Raw genomic sequence first — 22,996 nt, 5'->3', positions numbered from 1 at the left:
GCTTCTTCTGCCGTCACAGCCAAAAGAAACAGTCACAGAAACCACATACTGGACTGGAATATATGAGGGGTATTAAAAGGTTTTGTGTGTATGCATTAAGGGCTTTTAAGGGGTAACTTATCACCTCAAAACCCCTCTGATTATTACACCTTAAAATTATGAAATTTTAATTGAAACTTGAACTTGAAATTCAAGTACACTTCAAGATTCAAATTCTTCGGGGACTCAACAAAAGAAAAGAAGCCTGAGAGGAGCAAGCATCTCCAAATATGACTTAGAAGATATAGAGATGAAAACAATCCAGAGCCACATCCCACATTTGGGATAGTTTGTCTACTTTAACCCTTAACTTGTGTTGTCCTCGGGTCAAATTTGACCTGTTTTCAAAGTTTTTATATCAGAAATATGGTTTCTTTGAACCAAAATGCCCAAAAATTACATGGATGCACGATGTATGTTGTATGGAACCCATATAAAGATCTTTGCACGTAAACTTAATGATTACTTTTATTGAATTTGGGGTGTTTTATTAAATTTTTTAAACAGACTGTATTAGTCCAAATAATTCATAATTTCTGTTTTTTTTAAACTAAAAAATGAGGTATAATGTCATTTAAATTAGGTTTATTGACCATGAATTTAAAAGAAAAATGTTGAAAAAAAATTACAGAAATGTTTTAAATAGTGTCAAAAGCATAAAAAGCCAAAAATGCTGAAAAAAAGCCCCAAATATTCAAATTGACTTTTGACCTGTATGGACAACAAGTTCATGGTCGAAGGAAGACAACACCAGGGTTAAAAATCCCAAATACTTCAGTGTTTGACTGTTTGATCAGTGTTCAAAGATGGAGAAGGTTCATCACAAAGACTAGATTATCTTTGTTATTGTGTAAATAGTTGTGTGTTTTTCGCCTGGGGAACATTTGAAGTCAGTAATTTCATTTGATTTGATTTCCCCCTCAGATCTTTTAGTTCTTAAACTAAAACAGTATTTCATAAACCTTGTATCTCAAACTAAGCAATAGTATGTGTTATTAAATGAAGCCTGTTGGTTTGACTTACTTTTTATGCACTTTATTCTTTTACATAAAAAGTAAATAAAATAATCTTTACTGAGCTGAAAGGAAAATGTTACAGATCTGATAATAAAAGTGACATTCCTGTTTAAATGAGCAGAATTATTATGATTAATATATATATATATATATATATATATATATATATATATATATATATATATATATATATATATATATATACATACACATATATATATATATATATATATACATATATATATATATATATATATATATATATATATATATATATATATATATATATATATATATATAATATAAGTAAGTAAGTAAGTAAAAATGTATTTGTATAGCACATTTCACAGATAAAAATCACAAAGTGCTTCACAACAAATGGGTGGATACACAACATTTATACATTGCAGTACATAATCAAAAAATAAACAGAAATACACTTAAGACACAATAAAACCGCCTAATCACCCTATGGTCTATTGAAACGCCTCTTTAAAAAGAAGAGTTTTCAACTGCGTTTTTAAAATGTGTCACTGAATCCAAGCAGCGCACGGAAGGAGGCAAAGAGTTCCACAGCCTCGGGGCCACAGCTTGAAACGAATGGTCCCCTCTAGTTTTAAAATGTGTAGGGGGGGCAACTAAAAATCTCTGACCTGTTGATCGTAGACTACGTGAGGACGTACGCAGCTGTATCAGGTCAGAGATATATGGGGGCGCCTGACCTTGTAGGGCTCTAAAAGTTAGAACCAAAATCTTGAAGTGTATTCTAAATTTCACTGGTAACCAATGAAGTGAAGCTTAAACCGGAGTGATGTGTGCCCGCTTGCTAGTGTGGGTTAAAAGCCTACCAGCAGAATTCTGGACAGTCTGGAGGCGACAAAGGTCTTTCTTATCAAGACAAATAAAAAGACTATTACAATAGTCTAAACAGGACGAAATAAATGCATGAATGATCATCTCCAATTCGTCCTTTGACACCAACGCTCTTATCTTAGAAATGTTCCTTAACTGAAAGAAACAGTTTTTAATAAGTTGCTTCGAGTGTTTCTCCAGAGACATGGCAACATCAAAAACAACCCCTAAGCTCCTGAGACTCGGCTGCACAGACGAGCCTAAGGCACCGAGATGCTGTTTTATGTGAGAGATGCTCTGCTCTGGGGCAATGATTAGTGTTTCAGTCTTAGCTGAGTTCAACAGTAAAAAGTTATCATTTAGCCACTGCTTAATCCCACTCAGACAGTTGAGTAGGGAAGACAGTTTATATAACTCAGTATGCTTAAAAGAGCAGTATAGCTGAATGTCATCTGCGTACAAGTGATAAGAAACATCCTTGAACTGGCCGATTATATGTCCTAGAGGAAGTATATACAAAAGGAAGAGAATCGGTCCCAGGACAGAACCCTGAGGAACACCACTCGATAGACCTGCAGTATCTGACATGATCTGATTTATTAAGACACCAAAACTTCTGCCGGTAAGGTAAGATGAAAACCATTTTAAAACTGATCCCGATATCCCTAATAGATCCTGAAGTTTATTAATCAAAATATTGTGATCAATAGTGTCGAAGGCGGATGTAAGGTCCAATAAAACTAACACTGTATGCTTTCCACAATCTGCTGACATCAAAATATCACTCGAAACTTTAACTAGTGCTGTTTCCGTAGAATTTTTTCTGGAAACCTGACTGATATTTGTCAAAAATATTATTTATCTCCAAGAAAGTAGTAAGCTGCTCTGCTACCACTTTCTCTAGAATCTTAGCCATAAAAGGGAGTTTAGATATAGGCCTATAATTCATGGGTTGCAATGGATCTAAACTGGGCTTTTTAAGAACAGGTTCAACAATAGCATGTTTAAAAAAGTCAGGAACCACACCAGTTAAAAGAGTTATTAATCATTTCTACAACACAGGGGCCAATACTATGAAAAACCTGCTTAAACAGCATAGTTGGGAGAACATCACTGTGACAACAAGAAGGTTTCAACTTATCTAGCAAAGTGGTAACCTCATGTAATGTCACTAGTTCAAAGGAAAAACATGGATGAGGAAGCGCCAAAGTACAAGCTTTGAAACAAGCAGGAGGAGGTAAAATACTAGATCGGATATCTTTAATCTTCTCAACAAAGAAGTCAAGGAATACATTACTGTTCAACAAAGAGAACACCGCAATAGGAGAGACAGATGGTGAAACAATTGAATTAATGGTGTCAAACAAGAATTTGGGGTTTTTCTTATCAGAGGATATTAGCTGAGAGAAGTATTTAGTTCTAGCACTTTTCAGAAGTTCATTTAGGGAGGTAGTTAATTCCCTAATATATATATATATATATATATGATTATAGCTTCTTTAAAATGATTCCGATGCTATAAGAACATTTTTAATCCTACCTCTAAACATAGAGGCTTTAGAAATGTAAATATGATGATGTATACTTAGAAAGTATTATGTCCAGATCACTGAAAGAACTATGACTAGGGTTGGATACTGAGACCTGGTGCCTAAACCAACGGTATCTACTGGACCAAATGCAACGCAGATTTTGGTATCTCATTTCGGTGCCACTTAAAGTGATGGTTCGGAGTAATTTCACCCTAGGGTCCTTTGCACTATGACCTCGAGCCAAACACCCCCCACAAGCTTTTTTTTCACCTGGGTCTAACATTGGGAGAGTTAGCGTAGAGTAGCGTTATCAGCTGAATAGCTTAGCGCAGGGGCTAATGGACCCACGTTTGTATTTCGTAAATGACCCCACTAATAATGCCCGAAATGATACCAAACGTCTACAGTAGTACATATAGGTTATGTACTCATAAAACGATGGATTGGAAAGTTTGTAAGTACACCAGAAGTTTATGAACACTTGCCTGCTCTCTTCTGCTCTCTGTTGCTGCTACCTGCAGTTAGACGAGTGCTTAGGGCCGTCTACAAATTACTACACCGAAAAGAGATACAACAAAAATATTTATTAATTTAATGATTAAATAAGTTAATGTCTCCAAACTTACCTCAGTTATTACTTGTCTCATGCTAGTTATACTACAGTACTTAGTTAAAAAAAAAGTTAAATTAATAAATATTTTTGTTGTATCTCTTTTCAGTGTAGTAATTTGTAGACGGCCCCTAAGCACTCGTCTAACTGCAGGTAGCAGCAGCAGCAGCAGCAGAGATCAGAAGCCAGCAGGCAAGTGTACGTAAACTTCTGGTGTACTTACAAACTTTCCAATCCATCGTTTTATGAGTACATAACCTATATGTACTAGTGTAGACGTTTGGTATCATTTCGGGCATTATTAGTGGGGTCATTTACCAGATACAAACGTGGGTCCATTAGCCCCTGTGCTAAGCTATTCAGCTGATAACGCTGCTACGCCAACTCTCCCAATGTTCGACCCAGCTGAAAAAAGCTTCTGGGGGGTGTTTGGCTCGAGGTCATGGTGCAAAGGACCCTAGGGTGAAATTACTCCGAACCATCACTTTAAAGGTCTGCTCTGCTATCTGATGCTCTGAAACAGACGTTATGGGCAACAGAAACCAGGGATGCACCGAATCCAGGATTTGGCTTCAGATCTGGCTGAATATTGGGCTTTTTGAAGATGTTGGGTTTCTGCTGAACATTAGAATGTTTTCCCTACACGCTCAGTGCAAGCATAGGGTCCGGTAATGACCGAACCCTGTATGAATGACTGTATGAAGACATGTAATGACGGCGCCGTTGATTACAGGAAGGTGTTTACGTAGGTGGAGCGTTCAATGTAGCAGGCTGTGAGGAAGTGGACATGGATCTGGTGAGCAGAAAAAGTTGTTGTTTGGCAGCACTTTGAGTCAAAAGAAGGCCATTCAAGTCCAGCTCCATGTTCAATCTGTTCAATGCTGATTGGTCTGGTGGTGGCGAGGACCCTAAACTATACACAACATGGCCGCTGTTACAACATCTGGTCTGAAACATCTGGAAGAATACGAGTTGTTCATGAAGGAATCTCCAGACAGCAGCCAGAATGCAGCAACTTCAGGTACAGCAAAGGAAGGACAGTCCCTGTTTACTTCATTCATGAGTTTACTGGGTTCATGGACTAAGGATGGGAGGAGGAGTCAGCACAATCTCAACCAGGGGGTTCAGGATTCAGTCAAATGTTTTGATGACATCAGAGGCTGTAGAGGATGAGTAAATAACCAACCAGTATCTCTTTAACCACCAGGTGTTCAATCTTCACTCAGAAATCTTTCTCTATTATTTGCATCTTGTTTGTCTATCAGTGAAGTTCTGCCTCCATCTAGTGGCTGAAACTACAAATCAGTAATCATGTGTAAGAGTCAGTTATTGGAGAGATTCATCCTCTCTCTCCACAGTTTGGTTCTTCATATTAATCTCAGCTCTCTGGAAAGGACTGGATCCAGCTCACAGAGAGCAGAGATCAGAACTGAGATGGCTGCTCTTCCTTTTCTTCTCACCGTGTCCATCACCTCTTGGCCTTTGTCTGCTCTGCAAAATAGTGTTTAATTAGTATGTTTATATATTTAAATACCGATAATATATTAATATATATGAAGCTGCCCATGCGGAACGTTTCACCTAGCTGTACATTTGGTTAGCACATCTATGGCCAGGGGCGTAGCACCAGACCCTGGGCCCTATAAGCAGTCCTGATGGGCCCCCATGTTCCTCAACCCCCCAAGAAAAAATAAATAATAATAATCGGGCCTCTGTACACATGAATGTGTAGGCCTAGATGTTTATAGGGTAATAACTATTAACTGTAATGCTTAGAGTAGCCTGATAACACACATTTCAAACCTCCTTCCTCAACATTCTCTAGCCAACTTTACTGTGGTTACTACATTTTGGTTGTTTTCTCTGTACCTTTACTTGCCAGCCTGTGTACTATGGTGTCTCTCTGATCATCTGTTAATTTATCTGGCCATAGTCCTGGATCCTCTGGCAAAAACTGGTCTACACTGCTCTGCCTACTTTCCAGTTTCCAATTCACTCATTTCCACACTGTGCTCAGAGCAACACTTGTGCTCCCTGCTGTCTTCACTCCCATCATCCTCAATCACATCTTCTCCATCATCTTTCTCTATGAAGGATACATCGGATATTAACCTCTTATCTTAATTGTAACCTAATATAATAAAACACACTAAGATGTTAGTGTTACTTAACACCTTTCAGTCAAAATGGCTAAACATGGTTTGCTTTAATTTTGATATAAGCTCACCTTGTCTCAAATCCAAAGAGGAGGATGAGGGGTCTGTTGCTCCCTGGTGGGACAGTTTCTGATACTGAGGGCCATGTGTTTCACAATGTTTACATCTACTGAATCTGACACAACTATAATGTTGACATGATATGTATCTACCAATGAGCTCCCAAGCTAGCTATGACACTGATTAGCCTATTATTGCTAATTATAGACATAGCCTATTCATTTAAAATAAAATTTTAAATTAGGCTATTACAATGGTGTGTTATATGCAAACAGCATTGCTAGTGTAGCCTACTTTATTTTCTTAGCCTTTAGCTCAGATTACATGTATAACCAAATTATCATTTGAAAGTGTATGTTCTGCTCTTTATATGGGTTGTCTCAGTCCCGTTTTTAGCACTAATGGTCACAGAGATATTCAAGCAGTTTAGCACCATGGATTTGGTTTTCTAGTTAGTGCTCACCTTTCTATGAAAAGAAGTCAGTTACCAATTGTTTCCCCTCCTTTCATTTTCTCTCCTTCTCCTGTCTTTCCTTTCTTTTTGGTAGCATGATTTGACTTTCTTTGCGACAAGTTTGTGCTCCACCAGACGCTCAACTGATCTAACGTAAACAAACTGCTGCAGATGGACTAAACCATTTGGCGCATTAGCAAGGGGGTGAGACCTTAGATAGTCTTTTTTTTGTATACAAAATGTAGTCAGTCAATCAACCAAGTTATTCAGCCAATACACTAACTTTACATTTCATCTGACACGTGGCATTATGAAATTTAATTAGGAAATGAAAATATCCAGGTATAATAAAATATATTCCAGACTTTTCAAGGGCCCTCTCTCCCCTTGGGCCCTGGTGATCTGTATCGGTTTTACCCCCAGTCAGACGCCCCTGTCTATGACCTCTAGACTCCTCTTGGCCTCTTGGAGCCATCCCCTAAACCAATTAGTGTTTCCTTTGATGGCGAAGGCATGTCCCGCCCTACTCTGCCTCTGATTGGCTAATACTTTTTGCATTCTTCGGTTGGATTGGTTAGGTTTAGGCAGGAGGGGGGAGATTGGTCAGAATTAGGGTAAGAACACCAGGTAAAGGGGCGCCTGGTTAGATGAGTTGGTTTATTCCTTGACACAGAGGTCTAGGGTTTCCTGCATGTCTTCCTCCACTCTCTCTCTCCCCTTTCATGTCTGTCCTGGTGATTAAAGGCGGTAATGCCCAAAATATATATATTCAAGAATACCAAGATAAGCTTATCAGAGGCACAGTAAGGTGAGAGGTCTTTCGCCATCACAGGAAACTCCAACAGGGTCTCAGTCATTTTGTAAAATGTAGAGCAATTTACATCCTCTGCACTTTATCAAACTCCTCCTAGAGATTTACCCTGATGACATTTTGTCTGTTTAATCTCAAGACCCGTTGCCATGAAAGGTTGTTCACATTTTTAAAAACAATTGTCAAACAGTGTTGCCATGGCAATACATCAAATTTCCATGTCTCACAAAACAAAAACAGAAAGTGGTTTGTAACTCCAGATTACATTGTTCAATCTGCCCCAAACTTCCCTTTCTCCCCCAGAAGTTCTTTAACAGAGCAGATGCCATTCCTTAAATCCTTAAATTCCTTAAAGTGCTCTCTGTATCAAACAATATGGATCATTTCTTTCTGTCTGCATGACTTTAAACAATAAACACGTTCAGACAGCAGCTTGGGTCTCCTCACAGATCTGCTGATGAAGCTGCTCATATACATCATGTTCTCCTCTTCCTGTCACTGACCTGTATCAGAGTCCCTCCACAAAACGCTCTAGGAAATCTCCTGTGGTAGAAAAGGTTCCAGATGAAAAACTCTTTCCTTTAAGACGAATTGTTTGAACAACAATATTTAATTTGTCTGAAGGAATGATTCATGCAAAACAGCAATTTTGTATGTTTAAATTTGTTTCTGTATTTGTTGTTTATTTCATATTATTGTTGAAAATGTATGGACCAATCACCCGGGGCAATAAACCCCATCACAGACAGACAGAGAGACAGACAGACAGACAGACCCACACACACACACACACACACACACACACACACACACACACACACACACACACACACACACACACACACACACACACACACACACGTTTTGACTTTTTGTTTTCAAATTGAGTTTAGTTTTAATTAGTTTTTAAAGCAGCTTTTCTAGTTTAGTTTAGTTTTTATTAGTTTTAGTCTTTTTTGTAATTTGAGTTATTTGTCGGGGCCATAATTCAAAAAGGTCAGAAAAAGTATTATAACAATAATAATAACTCAACAAAAACATCATACAATTTTAGAAATATGTATTCAACAATAACACCAGTACATACAATGTACATATGATGATGATCATAAATATGTAAACAGTCTACACCAGACGCCGCAGTAAGTGCAAAATGTGTGACGTGTTCCAGGAAAAAACCTAAATAGCCAACAGACTAAAGAAGACAGACATCAACAAGTCTTTGAACTTTGGTTTGAGTAAAGTGTTGAACTTTTTGAAGTCAATCGACTCACACAGTTGTGTAGCTAGACATCCCAGAATCAATCCACATATTAACCCCCGCTTCCTCCTGCTTGTGGTGTTCCTGCGTATTTACTAACCAGCAGCTATCGGGCCCTCCTGTAGTGTTCTGTCCTGCTGTTGTCTCCATCATGCTGTCTGGCTCTGTACCCATACATCCATGCCCTGTACCCATACATCCATGCCCTGTACCCATACATCCATGCCCTGTACCCATACATCCATGCCCTGTACCCATACCTCCATACCCTGTACCCATACATCCATGCCCTGTCCCCATACATCCATGCCCTGTACCATACCTCCATGCCCTGTACCATACATCCATGCCCTGTACCCATACATCCATGCCCTGTACCCATACATCCATGCCCTGTACCCATACATCCATGCCCTGTACCCATACATCCATGCCTTGTACCCATACATCCATGCCCTGTACCCATACATCCATGCCCTGTACCCATACATCCATGTCCTGTACCATACATCCATGCCCTGTACCATACATCCATGCCCTGTACCCATACATCCATGCCCTGTACCCATACATCCATGCCCTGTACCCATACATCCATGCCCTGTACCATACATCCATGCCCTGTACCATACATCCATGCCCTGTACCATACATCCATGTCCTGTACCCATACGTCCATGCCCTGTACCCATACGTCCATGCCCTGTACCCATACATCCATGCCCTGTACCATACATCCATGCCCTGTACCCATACATCCATGTCCTGTACCCATACATCCATGCCCTGTACCCATACGTCCATGCCCTGTACCCATACATCCATGCCCTGTACCCATACGTCCATGCCCGGGCTTAGCTTCTGTTTCGGGGAAAGGGGTCTTTGCATTCTTCTTTACCTTGTTAACACTAGAACGGCCATGAAATTTACAAAGACGAAAACTAAGGACATTTACTCGATCATTTTATTTTATTTTATTTTAGTTAGTTTTGCAAACAGACATTACAGTTTTAGTTAGTTATTGTTTCTTTTGTAATGCCTCGTTTTTATTTTTATTTGAGTTGACAACATTTTTCCCACATAGTTTTCATTATTTTGAACGTTTTCGTTAACGTTTATAACCTTGACACACACACACACACACACACACACACACACACACACACACACACACACACACACACACAGAAAGACAGACACGCGCACACACACGATACTGTTCTGAATATTCAACCCGGTCTCACGCCAGGTCGTGAATAGTCACGTTATTTTGATTTATTGATTCGTGTACAGGTCACAATTTTGACGTTTATTTCGTGTACACGTCACGATCTTTGAACGTGTACAGGTTACGATTTTCGAACCTGCTCTGGGAGACGCAACAACAGGGACCCCTCCATCCCCCCTGACAAACCCCCCTGCACGGAGTTTCGCCTATTCAACTCTCTACCGTCATCGTTCTGTGATCACGAAATATGCTTCCCATTGAAATACATAACTTTAAAATTTGTAATCACCATACGAAAAAAACGACATTATTGTGTCCTGCCCACGAATCAATAGATTCAATAATGTGACCATATCATGAACTGCCATGAGAATGGGCTGGAATATTCCATATATGTATTAATTCTGCAATTGAACAAGAAATAGAAATTTAACACAGAAATACGATCTGTCTCTTACCTCTAGAACTGCTGGGTCTGGGATTTGGGGTTTTGGAGCTGGAAGATAAGCAGAGAAAAGACTGGTGTCAGTTTGTGTTCTCCTTTAAGAAGTAATCAGAAACCAAAAGGGAGACATTTCTATATCATGGTTTTGTGATGCTGCCCCCTAGTTTTATAGTTCTGTATTAATCTGTTTGTTCTCTGTTTATGTAGATGGAGACCTACCGTATTTTCCGGACTATAAGTCGCACTTTTTTTCCTACTTTGGCTGGTCCTGCGACTTATAGTCAGGTGCGACTTATATATCAAAATATATATAATTTAACATGTTTTTACATGTTAATTCATACTGAAAACATTATCTACAGCCGCGAGAGGGTGCTCTAGGCTTGTGACAACTAGAACGCTCCTCCTAAAGACAACTGAGAAAGAAAAGAGAAACTGCAGGTAGTAAAATATGCAGCTGAAAACGGTAATCGAGCAGCAGAAAGAGAGTTTGAAATGAGGGAGAAACTTGTGAGGGGGACTGGAGAAAAGGTGACTCTTACTGCAATGAAGAAAACAAAGAAAGCTAATCGGCTAATCGTGGGCTGAAAGATGGCCAGAGGTGGAGGAAGGAGTCTGGAGGGGCTCGTTCACGGTGTAGTTACGTCTCCACGTCTTTTAATACCTCCATGCTCCACGCCCTGCTAGCTAGTTGTTCTGTGTGCTATTGTATAGTTCAATAACTGTTAATGTGTTACGTTAACATACCGGACACCTACCGTATTCAGCGTATTGTTCTGTGTGCTATTGTGTAGTTGAATAACTCTTGTATTTATAATCTAAATAAATGCGATTTATAGTCCGGTGCGACTTATATATGTTTTTTTTCTCTTCATGACGCATTTTTTGACTGATGCGACTTATACTCCGGAGCGACTTATAGTCCGAAAAATACGGTAGTTTTAAAATCAGATCTTTCAGAAGCAGTGAGGTCAGCGTTGTCTCACAGGAAGAGCAGCTACAGACTCTGAACAACAACCGTAGCTTCACGCTAAAGTCTCCTTCTGATCTGACAAAACATGACCAGTCCTGAACATTCACCGGGGAATAGTTCACACACAAAACAGAGCAGATGACATTTAGCCTGACCAGCCAGCCCCACATCCAGATGTTGAGGTCTGGGAGCTCCCCATTGGCAGGGCTCAATCTGAGGGGCGGGATAAACGGTTGTCTTTCAAATTCCCTCTGCACCAATAGGATAGCGCTACAACCAACCAGAGCAACGCTAGTTGATAGATTAAACTTTAAACTCTGAAAACATCTTCCTTTTTTAAGAATGACTTCAGTGCCGTTCTTTGTTCTTTTCTCAAAGAAAAGCTGAACTCCAAGTCTTCCAGAGTCGCGGCCAAAGCTGATTCCAAAGCAGCCATCTTCTTTGTTTTCAAGTAGCAGGGAATTCACGCGGAAACGCTGCAACTCTGCCATCATTATGTTAAGCCCCGCCCACCAACTCTACACACGATGTGATTGGCCTGGCTAGAGTTTGGTTTTTCCAGCTTTCAAGCCAAAGGAGATTTGCTAGACGACCCTGGTTGCAAATCAAATTTGCTGTCACTAGGGTGGTCTAGATTTCTAGGCTAGATGCTATTCCCTAAATCCTTAAATTCCTTAAAGCGCTCTCTGCATCAAACAATATGGATCATTTCTTTCTGTCTGCATGACTTTAAAACACACGTTCAGACAGCAGCTTGGGTATCCTCACAGATCTGCTGATGAAGCTGCTCATATACATCATGTTCTCCTCTTCCTGGGACTGACCTGGTATTTCTGGGATGGCTGTCAATCTCTCCACCAGATCATTCCTGGGTATATCCTTTAAGATCTGTTTGGACACCTCCACAGCTCCATTCGCTGAGAAGTACTGCATCATCAGGTCATAGGTTTTTATCCTGTTTGCATTCTCCAGCTTGCTCACTGGGATGGGTGTGTTTTTCACGTGTTCACTGTTCGTCAGGAACCACTTGAATTTCTCAAACTCCTCTTCTCTGAGATCCTCCAGAGTGTTCAACACCTCTGCTGTCATGGATAGCTGGTAAAATCAGAGAATATTGTGAACCTGAAGGAGAGTTATGTAACAGTTATTGTCTGTATATTGGTATTTCTACTAAACGTTGTTTCTGTTTTGACAAAGGTCCAGATTGAAGGAATGATTCATGCAAAACAGCTATTTTGTATGCTTACATTTGTTTCTGTATTTATTGTTTATTTCATATTAATGTTTAATATGTTTGTTTGTTAATGTATACACCAACCACCCGTGGCAGCAAACCTTGACAGACACACACACACACACACACACACACACACACACACACACACACACACACACACACACACACACACACACACACACACGTGTTCTGTTCAATACTGTTCTGAATATTCCATATATGTATTAATTCTGCAATTGAACTAAATAAAAAAAAAAGAAATAAAAATTTAACACATAAACAGAAGCTGTCTCTTACCTTTATCCAGGCTGCCTTCTTTCTGTCATTTTCCCTTTCTCGTTCCTCTGCTGATACTGTGATTTTGGTTTTTGGAGCTGGAAGATAAGTGGAGAAAAGACTGGTGTCAGTTTGTGTTCTCCTTTAAGAAGTAATCAGAAACCCAAAGGGAGACATTCATATATCATGGTTTGATGCTGCCCCCTAGCTCTTTATCAATCTGTGGATACACAGATTGATTGATTGATTTGTTCTCTGTTTATGTAGATGGAGAGCTAGTTTTAAAACAGCCAATCAGATATTTAAGAAGCAGTGAGGTCAGCGTTAAGAAGCAGTGAGCAGCTACAGACTCTGAACAACAACAGTAGCTTCACGCTAACGTCTCCTTCTGATCTAATTTACAAACATGACCAGTCCTGAACATTCACCAGCAAATAGTTCACACACAAAACAGAACAGATGACATTTATCAAACGTCTTTTTATTAAAGGATACTATTTAACATACATTCCATTTATACAGTCTGAGAATCTTTTTTTTATATAACCAATTCAAAAACCAAAAAGCTGTAAACGTAAAGTGGTACAACAATAAACAAACAAGACAAAGCAAAGCAAGACAAGCAACAACAACACAAAATGATTGAAAGAACACCACCAGGCTGACCACGATGCACCACACTAACCAGACCCCCTGTCCGCCCGATTAACCCCTCCCCATGTATCTCGACCCCATCCACCCTCCCTCGCAGAGACCTTCACTCTAAAACCAAAACAGTTGTCTTATATTGTGTGCTAGGATATGGACTGTTGTACTGGATTAGTAGTTTTGAGGTATGATATAAAAGGTTTCCATGTTTTATGGAATAATTTGAGCCTGTCTTTCAGCGAATACTTTATTCTTTCCAAATGAAGTGTGTTACTTAAATCTTCTAACCACATCTTAGAGGTAGGTACAGTTGTGCACTTCCATAAGATGAGAATTAATTTCTTTGCTATTATTAAACAATAAGAGAGAAAACGCTGTTGTGCCACACTCAGTTTCTTGAAGGTCTCCAATATTCCAAGAATGATTAACAGAGGCTCAGGTTTGATTGCAGTATTTATGACCTCAGACATAATGTTACATATATCGATCCAGAACAATTGGACCCTTGGGCATAGAGCAAAACTACGGAGAAGTGTTGCTACGGCAGAGTGGCACTTATCACAGGGTAGGTGACACCTCTGGGTATATGTTATGTAGTTTCTCCTTTGAGTAATGAAGCCTATGTATAATCTTAAATTGGACAAGACAGTGTCTTGCGTTATCTGAACAATTATGTATGTTTTCAAGACTCTCTTTCCATAAATCATCTGGGATGGATACACCAAGTTCCTCTTCCCACTTAAGTTTATAATTTTCAGTCGATGGGGAACTTATTAATAAGAGATCATTATAGATGCGGGACATCAATTTACTTTCGTTAGGAGACAGTTTCAGACAATCATCTATTTTCGATTGTGATTCAGTCTCAAATTCTCTTAAGTATTTCCGGACGTAATCCCTAACTTGTAGGTAACGGAAGAAGTTATTATTCCCCAGCTCATACTTCCTCTGTAGTTGTGTAAATGAAGCCAAGACACCCCTCACGTACAAGTCACCAATACATTGGATACCCCTCTCACTCCATGTAGAAAAGGCTCCATCCAGACTGGAGGGGGCAAATGTGGGGTTCTTAGCGATGGGTAACAGAAGAAAGATTGGATTGGCGGTCTTGATTTGTTTCCAGGTATGGATCATGCTATTTATGATGGGATTATTGTTATATAGGGACATATTAACCGTAGCCGGAGCAAGTAGGACCGCGGCCATAGACTATGGGTGGCAGTCCTCCCGCTCCAGCATTAGCCAATCAGACATTGGTAATGATGTGTCTAACCAAAAGGTAAATATCTTAATCTTAATATAGCAAAAGGTCTGGGAGTGCTAATCCCCCCTTTGGCTTTGGCCTACAGAGATGTTTTTTGCCTATTCTGTGAACCTTGTATCCCCACAGAAAAGGAACTATTAGAGAATCTAGGTGTTTGAAAAAGGATTTTTTTAGAAGAATTGGGATATTTTGAAATAGATATAACAATTGCGGGAGGAAAATCATCTTAGGCATTAATTCTCCCTATTAAAGAAATTGGGAGCATGTCCCAGAATGATATTCTAGTCCGTAATCGCTCTATTAAAGGGGGGAAGTTTGCCTGGAATAGAGAGGAGTACTGCTTTGTCACTTCTATCCCCAGATAGGTAAATTTGTCTGGAGAGACTGTGAATGGCACGTGATCCAGGTGTGTTAAGTCACTCACATGGAACGGCATTAAAACGCTTTTAGTCCAATTGATCCGACAACCCGAGAAAGTCCCAAACAAGTTGACCTTGTCCAAAATATTCGGGATAGTGATTTGAGGCTGCGTTATATATAAGAGGATGTCATCTGCGTACAATGATATCTTATTATTTGTATCTTTGGTGGAGTATCCATAAATCTGGGGTTCTATTCTGATACATTGGGCTAGTGGCTCAATAGCCAGCGCAAAAATTAAAGGGGATAGTGGACAGCCCTGCCTTGTCCCTCTGTGTAAGCTAAACGGGGAGGATATTGTCCGGTTTGTTAGGATTTGAGCCGTGGGATTTCTATAAATGAGTTTAATTAGTGACAGGAACTTATTTCCGAAATTGAACCTATTAAGAAATTCAAATAAGTAACACCACTCAATCTGGTCAAATGCCTTCTCGGCATCAAGTGCAAGTATGACAAGATCAGTAGGTGGACCTCTCTTTGTATATATAATATTGAAGAGACGTCTAAGATTGAAAGTAGCACTCCTATTTGGTACAAAACCTGTCTGGTCCGTATGAACTAGCTTTCCCAATAGAGGATTCAGCCTGTTGGCTAGTATCTTAGCAAATAATTTTCCATCGACATTAAGGAGGGAGATAGGACGATAAGCGCCTACATCCTGTGAGTCCTTCCCTTTTTTGTGAATTAATGTGATCACAGCCTCAGTTAGGGTGGGGGGTAATTTACCCTGTATCTGGGCATGCTCATATAATTTCAACAGGTAAGGGGATAGGTTTTCACTAAATGTTTTGTATAATTCTCCTGGAAGTCCATCAGGACCAGGTGTCTTATTACTCTTTAGGGAAGCAATGGCACTCCGAACCTCTGCAATTGTGAGGTCAGAATTCAAAGAATCACAGTCGTCCTCGCTCAGTCTGGGAAGCTCACATTTGTCTAAAAATGCATTAATAGTTACAGAGTCTGAAGTGGTCTTTGAGGTATACAAATCAGTATAAAATTCAAGAAACCTGTCATTAATATCTTTAGGCTTTGTAAGTATTGTATTATTGTAAGCTTTTATCATGTGTATCGTTCTGTCATTATCCATTTTTCTGAGTTGTCTAGCTAGTAATTTGTGTGGTTTGTCACCAAATTCAAAATATTTTTGCCTAGTATAGAGGAATGCTTTACTTAGTTTGGCAGAGATAATTTTGTTATATTCATATTTAAGTGTTGCTATTTTCTTGTGCTATACAATAGAGGGGGACTGTGCATTGTCTATGTCAAGTAATTTTATTTGATTTTCTAATTCTTTTAATTTGGTCTTATTTTCTTTTCGCCTAGAAGCTTTGAATGAGATGATACAGCCTCTTATGTAAGCCTTGAATGCTTCCCAGAGGATGGAGGGAGAGGTATCAGGGTTGTCATTTATTTCAAAGTATAAAGAAATCTGGTCCTTTAAGTATTTGCAAAATTTATTTTCAGTGAGTAAGTGCGAGTTCAGCTTCCAAGAGGTGTGTGGCTTATCTACATGATCTAAACACAACGAGAAGGTGAGTGGGCTGTGATCCGAAATCACAATGCTGTGATATTTAGCATTCAATGTAGACGGTATAAGTCTGGCATCTACCAGGAAGTAGTCTATCCTACTGTAGGAGTTGTGTACAGGTGAATAAAATGAATAGTCCCTACCTGAAGGGTTCATCGCTCTCCATATATCTAGTACACTTGTGTTATTAATGAACGTATTTAAAAATTCACTAGAGGCATTTCTTGGTAGTCTCTTCGTGGAGGACCTATCAAGATATGTGTCAAGGACAGTATTAAAGTCGGCCCCTATTATCAAGTGTGTTTGTGAAATATCGGGTATCAGTGAAAAAACCTTCTGAAAGAATATGGGGTTATCTATGTTGGGAGCATATAAATTAACTAGAGTGAGGGAAATGTTGTGGATTTCACCAATTACTATAAGGTAACAGCCTTCTTTGTCAGTGATTGTTTTTTCATGTAAAAAGGGTACACCTTTTCTCAGTAGAATGGCTGCACCTCTTGCTTTGGATGAAAAATTAGAGTGGTAAACTTCCCCTATCCAATTCGCTTTTAACCTGCCATGCGAGCCACTCTTCAAGTGAGTTTCCTGTAAAAACATAATGTCTGAGGTCAGTGACTTTAGGTGGGTCAAAACTTTACCTCTCTTGACTGGGTTATTTACTCCGCGTACATTCCAGCTGGAAAATGTGAGACCCTTCATCCCTCTGCTGTCAGTGCCAGTGCAACTGTCAATGTGTAGGATTTGAGTGAAAGGTCTTCCTATCCCTCCCCTCCCCTCTACCCCAGTCCGTCCCAAAACCGTTATCAAGGTCAGCCCAGTCCCCATAGTAACAAATAAAAACAAAACTACTCTAGCCAACTCAAAGTGAAAGTGGTGCAAGCCTTCTTAAGGAAGTAAGTACAGATAAACCAGTAACTAAAGTCACTTCCCCACACCTTCTGGTGGCCTGATTCTAACTCCTATCTGTGATCCCATAGCTTGGTAACTTACACAAAGCTTTTAAGTGGTTTAATGAAGAAAAAAAAAAAAAAAAAAAAATTGGAGTGCTATAGTGATATAGTATCTATGGGCATATATATACACACACACACACGCACACGCACACACGCACACACACACACACACACACACACACACACACACACACACACACACACACACACACACACACACACACACACACACGCACACGCACACACACACACACACACACACACACACAACTACATATACACACCCACACACAAATACAAACATATACACAGGCCCACACACCCATACGTATACCCATATACCCAATATTTGTAGCTAAGAAGGAAAACTGTAATTAGACTTTCCCCAGGGTGGGGATTCGCTCTGTCTGTATAACAGAAAAAGATAAATAGTTTAAACATATATGACCAACAATTTAGATGAGTTGCAACTCCAACCTGAGAACTAAAATCATAAACATCTGTAACAATAATCAATACGTATAGGAAGCAATAACATATTGAATATAGTTCAATAACAGTGAGCCATTTCCACACTTTAAAGAACTAGCTTAACAGTTGTCAGGGCCCTGAATAAGATACCAGAAAGAACAGTAAAAGTGCAAACCTCGAGCTGTATGAGGCAGGACATTTTCAAATGATTCTTCTAAAGGGAATGGCGGTTTTACAGTCAGATGGTAAGGCACCAGCTGTGTGTGTAAGTGTGTAACTCATGTGGATAGGTGATAGCTAGTGTTGTACTAGTGCTAGCCACAAGAGCTAACTAATAAGCACCAGTACATAACCACCTCTCTGTCCTGATCCTCCGCATCAGCAGTGATTGCAGTAGTTTAAACGTCCTCCTGTCTCATTTCATGACATGAACTTCCACGATAACCTTCGAAGTCACTGTGACTTCTAACGTGACTATTATCACCACTGTTCATCACGCCCCCAACCGGCCCGTCAGACACCGCCTACCAAGAGTCTGGGTCTGCCGAGGTGTCTTCCTAAAAGGGAGTTTTTTCTTGCCACTGTCGCAATAGCCACTGCTAATGCTTGCTCTTGAGGGAATTACTGTAATTGTTGGGGTTTTGGAATTTATAGAGTGTGGTCTAGACCTACTCTATCTGTAAAGTGTATCGAGATAACTTTTGTTATGATTTGATACTATAAATAAAATTGAATTGAATTGAAATTTCAGTCGGGCCCGATGTCGAGAGACGTTCGGCATATTCCTCCGCTTTTTTGGCATCTATGAACGATATCTGCGTGCCGTTGTGGGTTATCAGGAGTCTGGCAGGATAGAGGAGGCCGTATCTGACCCCGGGTCTGCCCCGTAGCAACTCCCTGGTGCGGTTGAATAATGCCCTCTTTTTAGCCACGGCAGGCGGGTAGTCCGGGAAGATTTGGATCCTTTTACCACCATGGTAGAGCTGTTTCGCAGCTGCAGCCTTGCGTAGGATGTCTTCAAGCGTGTGAAAGTAGTGTATCCTCAGTACAAAGGGTCTAGATGGCTCATGAGGTTCAGGTCGCCTTCGGAGGGTCCGGTGAGCTCTATCAATGAGAGGCTTCTCATCCAGGGATAGCACCTCTTGCAGCAACCCGGCGATAAACTCTCTTGGTCTGGGTCCCTCAGTCCCCTCGGAGATTCCAATTACCCGGATATTGTGTCTCCTCGAGCGACCTTCTAGGTCTTCGCATTTCTCAGTTAGTTTTTCTACTTCAGAGTTCAGGCGGGTGACTTGACGTTGAAGTGCAGGAACATCGTCCGACTGGTGTGAGGCGGACTTCTCCATCTCCCCAATAGTGTTAGCATGCAAGATAGCAGTTTTCTCCAGGGCTGTAATGGAAGTCTGCAGCTCCTCTTTGGTTGTAGCCAGTTCGCCGCTCAGTACGGTGTACACCGTTTGTATACTGACATCAATAGTGGCGCATATGTCATCTTTAATCTGGGTAATTTCATTTCGCAGCGCAGCAATAGCGGCCAGTACAGTCCGGTTTGGCGAGTCCGCCTCCTCACTCAGGTAGTCGGGCTCCACCATCACAGTTGAGTCCGAGGGTTGATCGAGGCCTGCTTCTTGCTGGTCGTTCTTTTTGGGTTTTCCCTTTTTTGACATTGTTCTTTCCTTTCAAGTTTATATTCCCACTTGTTTGTGTCTTCATATGTCACTCCAAAGCACTTTTAGGCGGATATACAGGTGTTTAGTGCTCAATCTGAGGGGCGGGATAAACGGTTGTCTTTCAAATTCCCTCTGCATGCAATAGGATAGCGCTACAACCAATCAGAGCAACGCTAGTTGATAGATTCAACTTTAAACTCCGATCACATCTTCCTTTTTTAAGAATGACATCAGTGCCGTTCTTTGTTCTTTTCTCAAAGAAAAGCTGAACTTCACACATCAGTGCATGGGTCCACTACATGTGTGTGCATATTTCAACAGAGTGACAGTGTAAGTGAAGAAATAGATAGAGACAACAAAACAGAACGAATCAGAGAAGAGAAAGAACAGTTGTGTCCTGTTCTCTTTATATATTTTATACTGTCCAACCAGTAAAACATGTCCTGTTCTGTAGACATGGTCTTTATTTATATATTCATTTTGTACCAGTCCAATATGACTGTCAGTTGAAATAAACCTTGTGTTGAAAGAAAACTTGTTTTATTTGTTATGAATCTATTTTGATGCGTTTTCTCGTAACTTTTGTAATTTTACATGTGTTTAAAAATATCAAAATTAATATCAATATCGCAATATCACATTTTGTCAATATTGTGCAACCCTAGGAGGCAGGTTTGGGGGAGTCAAACAAACAGGACTTTCCCCCAGGAGACCGGGGTTCAAGTCCCATTTGAAAAGAAAAGGAAACAGAGTTTTTTAACTTTAGGGATCAAACAGTGCTACGTCACGTTCTGGGTCACCGTGGTAACCTTAAGGAAGTGAAGTCATGTCTGATCTTAACTAGAGATGCCCCAATTAGCCGCCGATACTGATTATCTTTATAACTATATAACTCTATTCTCTTCTGTGGTATCAGGTGGATCAAAACTTTACCAATCAGTTCCACTTCATGCTCCCAGACGCTCTGTCCTTCGACTTGGACTATTAAAGTCACTTCTGGTGTGTTTATAGACAGGCGGATCTCAAACGTTGGGTGGTAGTTTGGTCCAAACTCCACCTCAAAATCTGCTTTCTGAGAAACCAAAGAGTCAGTATCTCCAGAGAATCTAAAGTTAACTAAAGGATGAATCGTTATAGCACTAAAAAAGACTTTTATTTTGAAATACTCACCTTGGGCTGTATTTTAACGGCCTGAGGACATTGGACGGTGTAACTTTGACCTTGGATGAGTCTACATGTGGCAGGAACCTGGATGTTTCTAGATTCTTGATGTTGTTCGCTCACCTAAAGACACATCAGAACATTTTAACATTTAAAATGAAGAACACACTACTCATCAAATGTGTCAAACCTTCAGTGAGGACAGTTAGGAGTGGCAGACTGAGCACCAGTTTGAACACACAGACTGGAGTGTGTTTGCCACCCTGGACTCCACAAGGACATTGATTCATATGCCTCCTACATTCTGGACTACATCAACACCAACAGCACTACAAACATGGTCACTGGTGTTTTAAGACAGGCTTTAAACATTGTAACATGAAGCTTTACCTCGTTCAGAGCGATGTTTCTCGGCAGGAGAAGCATGTTGAGGTTTTGCCTCTGTGTCGTTGGGTGTGGTGGTCTGAGGAACAGCAGAACTTGGCTGCTGACAGGTTTCGTCCACAACCTTTTAACAACATCCCAGATCAGGCCGAGCATAGAGAGGTGAGGGACATTTACAACCACGTGAGTGTCAGTAATCTCCAGCGGCTCCAGGATGCTCATCCCATCATCAGTGATGTGGACGACAGACAACAGGCCATCAGGTAGAGGAGCTGTGGAGACACACAGCTGGTCAGCTTTGGTTTGATGGAGAATTATTGTAGCAGCAGCAGTGGTACTAGTTTAACTACTACTAACTAGCAGCTCTACTAAACTCATCTCTTACCATCTATGATTTCACAGTGTGGAAGGTGGAGCTGACAGACAGCAGCCTCCTCTGAACACTTGATGTCGTACAGCGGCCCTGCAGCCATCCTGCCAGCTGATTGGAGGAGGCTCTCGTCCCATTGGACAGTGTTGTACAGCAGCTCCGCCTCCTGAGTCGTAACAAACACCAGTCCAGTCAAAGCACACTGGAACCCACCTGGACCAGGACACCTGAACCTGTAGGATGTAGGTGATTGATCAGGCGTTGTGACCTCAAACTGAACGTTACACAAAAACTGATCCATCAGATATTCAGAAATGTGATTGCTGCATTGCTTAAAATGTTGGGGATCAAACTGACTTTCTGGAATATAAAGAGTGAGAAGTAGCAGCTGCAGGAGTGTTAATCATATGCATGTTTAAAGTGAAGTGTAAGAACTGAAAGGAGTTGAAGTGATAGGTGAAGAGTGTGTGGAGGAGTTTCTGAAGCTGTTAGACCATCTGACATGCTGTTCTGATGGAGTATACAGACGCCTTAAGAATGAAATGAGATAAACTGAACTGTAATGGTTTCTGTTAAAGTCCAAACGGTCTCCTAAGCCCCTCCCCCCACAAGGGAGAGCTGTGCATGATAGAGCGTGTGTGAAGAGGGGGAAGAGGAGGAAACCTATCTGCAGCTTGTGTACGGGAAAGGGGGAGGGGGGGATGCTATGAAATGTGTGTGCCTGAGCAGTGATTGACATGCAGTCAGACACCCCCCCCCCCGGCCCTGTTGGAGGATCTGAACAGGGAGTGGTGTATTTTGCAAATCACACTACAGGCTGTAGGTGGTGCCAGAGGAGCGAGATTTAATTTTTAAATTACCTGCTTCATGTAGTTCTACTCGAACATAGGGTAAATATGACAGAAAGTTAGTTTTATAAGTCTTACCTACTGCACCTTTAAAGTAATACACTTTTTATAATTTGGTTACCTGTATGAAGTCTTTCCAGACTCAATCAGCAGTTTAGGTGTGAAATGTAAAATTTCCTGACACTGAAAAAGGAACAAAAAGAGTTGATTAGAAATCATTGAAATGCCCCCCCCAAACTCTCTTAGTACTAAGGAACGTTAAATTTAAGGGCAACTTGACTTGGTTAAAGGTGGTCCCAAGATGATTTGTCTCTCATCCGAGTGAC

At 40.5% G+C, this 22,996-nt stretch overlaps 1 protein-coding gene across 1 annotated transcript; it reads right to left on the bottom strand.

The window, feature by feature from the left end:
- Positions 1-10,417: 10,417 nt before the first annotated feature.
- On the bottom strand, positions 10,418-22,991 carry LOC114549635 (caspase recruitment domain-containing protein 8). Its single transcript, XM_028570018.1, has 9 exons — positions 22,792-22,991; positions 21,838-22,055; positions 21,459-21,724; positions 21,078-21,191; positions 20,841-20,979; positions 12,972-13,048; positions 12,262-12,532; positions 10,478-10,515; positions 10,418-10,423 (listed from the first exon to the last, which is right to left on the bottom strand). Exons 1-9 carry the CDS (start codon positions 22,887-22,889, stop codon positions 10,418-10,420), a joined length of 1,227 nt encoding a protein of 408 aa, XP_028425819.1. The 5' UTR covers positions 22,890-22,991.
- Between the last annotated feature and the right edge of the window lie 5 nt (positions 22,992-22,996).

Source organism: Perca flavescens, chromosome 22 (assembly GCF_004354835.1).
Source record: "Perca flavescens isolate YP-PL-M2 chromosome 22, PFLA_1.0, whole genome shotgun sequence".
NCBI classification, from domain to species: Eukaryota; Metazoa; Chordata; class Actinopteri; order Perciformes; family Percidae; genus Perca; species Perca flavescens.
The sequence above is the reverse complement of the archived record's forward strand: the minus strand, read 5'-3'. Positions and strand labels throughout refer to the sequence as shown.

Bases quoted from the DNA above. Each gene is read 5' to 3' on its own strand.
- LOC114549635 (XM_028570018.1), bottom strand. From the start codon at position 22,889: ATGATTTCTAATCAACTCTTTTTGTTCCTTTTTCAGTGTCAGGAAATT. The intron at 20,980-21,077 runs GTGAGTATTTCA...TTGGTTTCTCAG, and splicing joins CCGTTAAAATACAGCCCAAG to AAAGCAGATTTTGAGGTGGA. The intron at 10,516-12,261 runs GTCAGTCCCAGG...CTTATCTTCCAG, and splicing joins AGCCATCCCAGAAATACCAG to CTCCAAAACCCCAAATCCCA.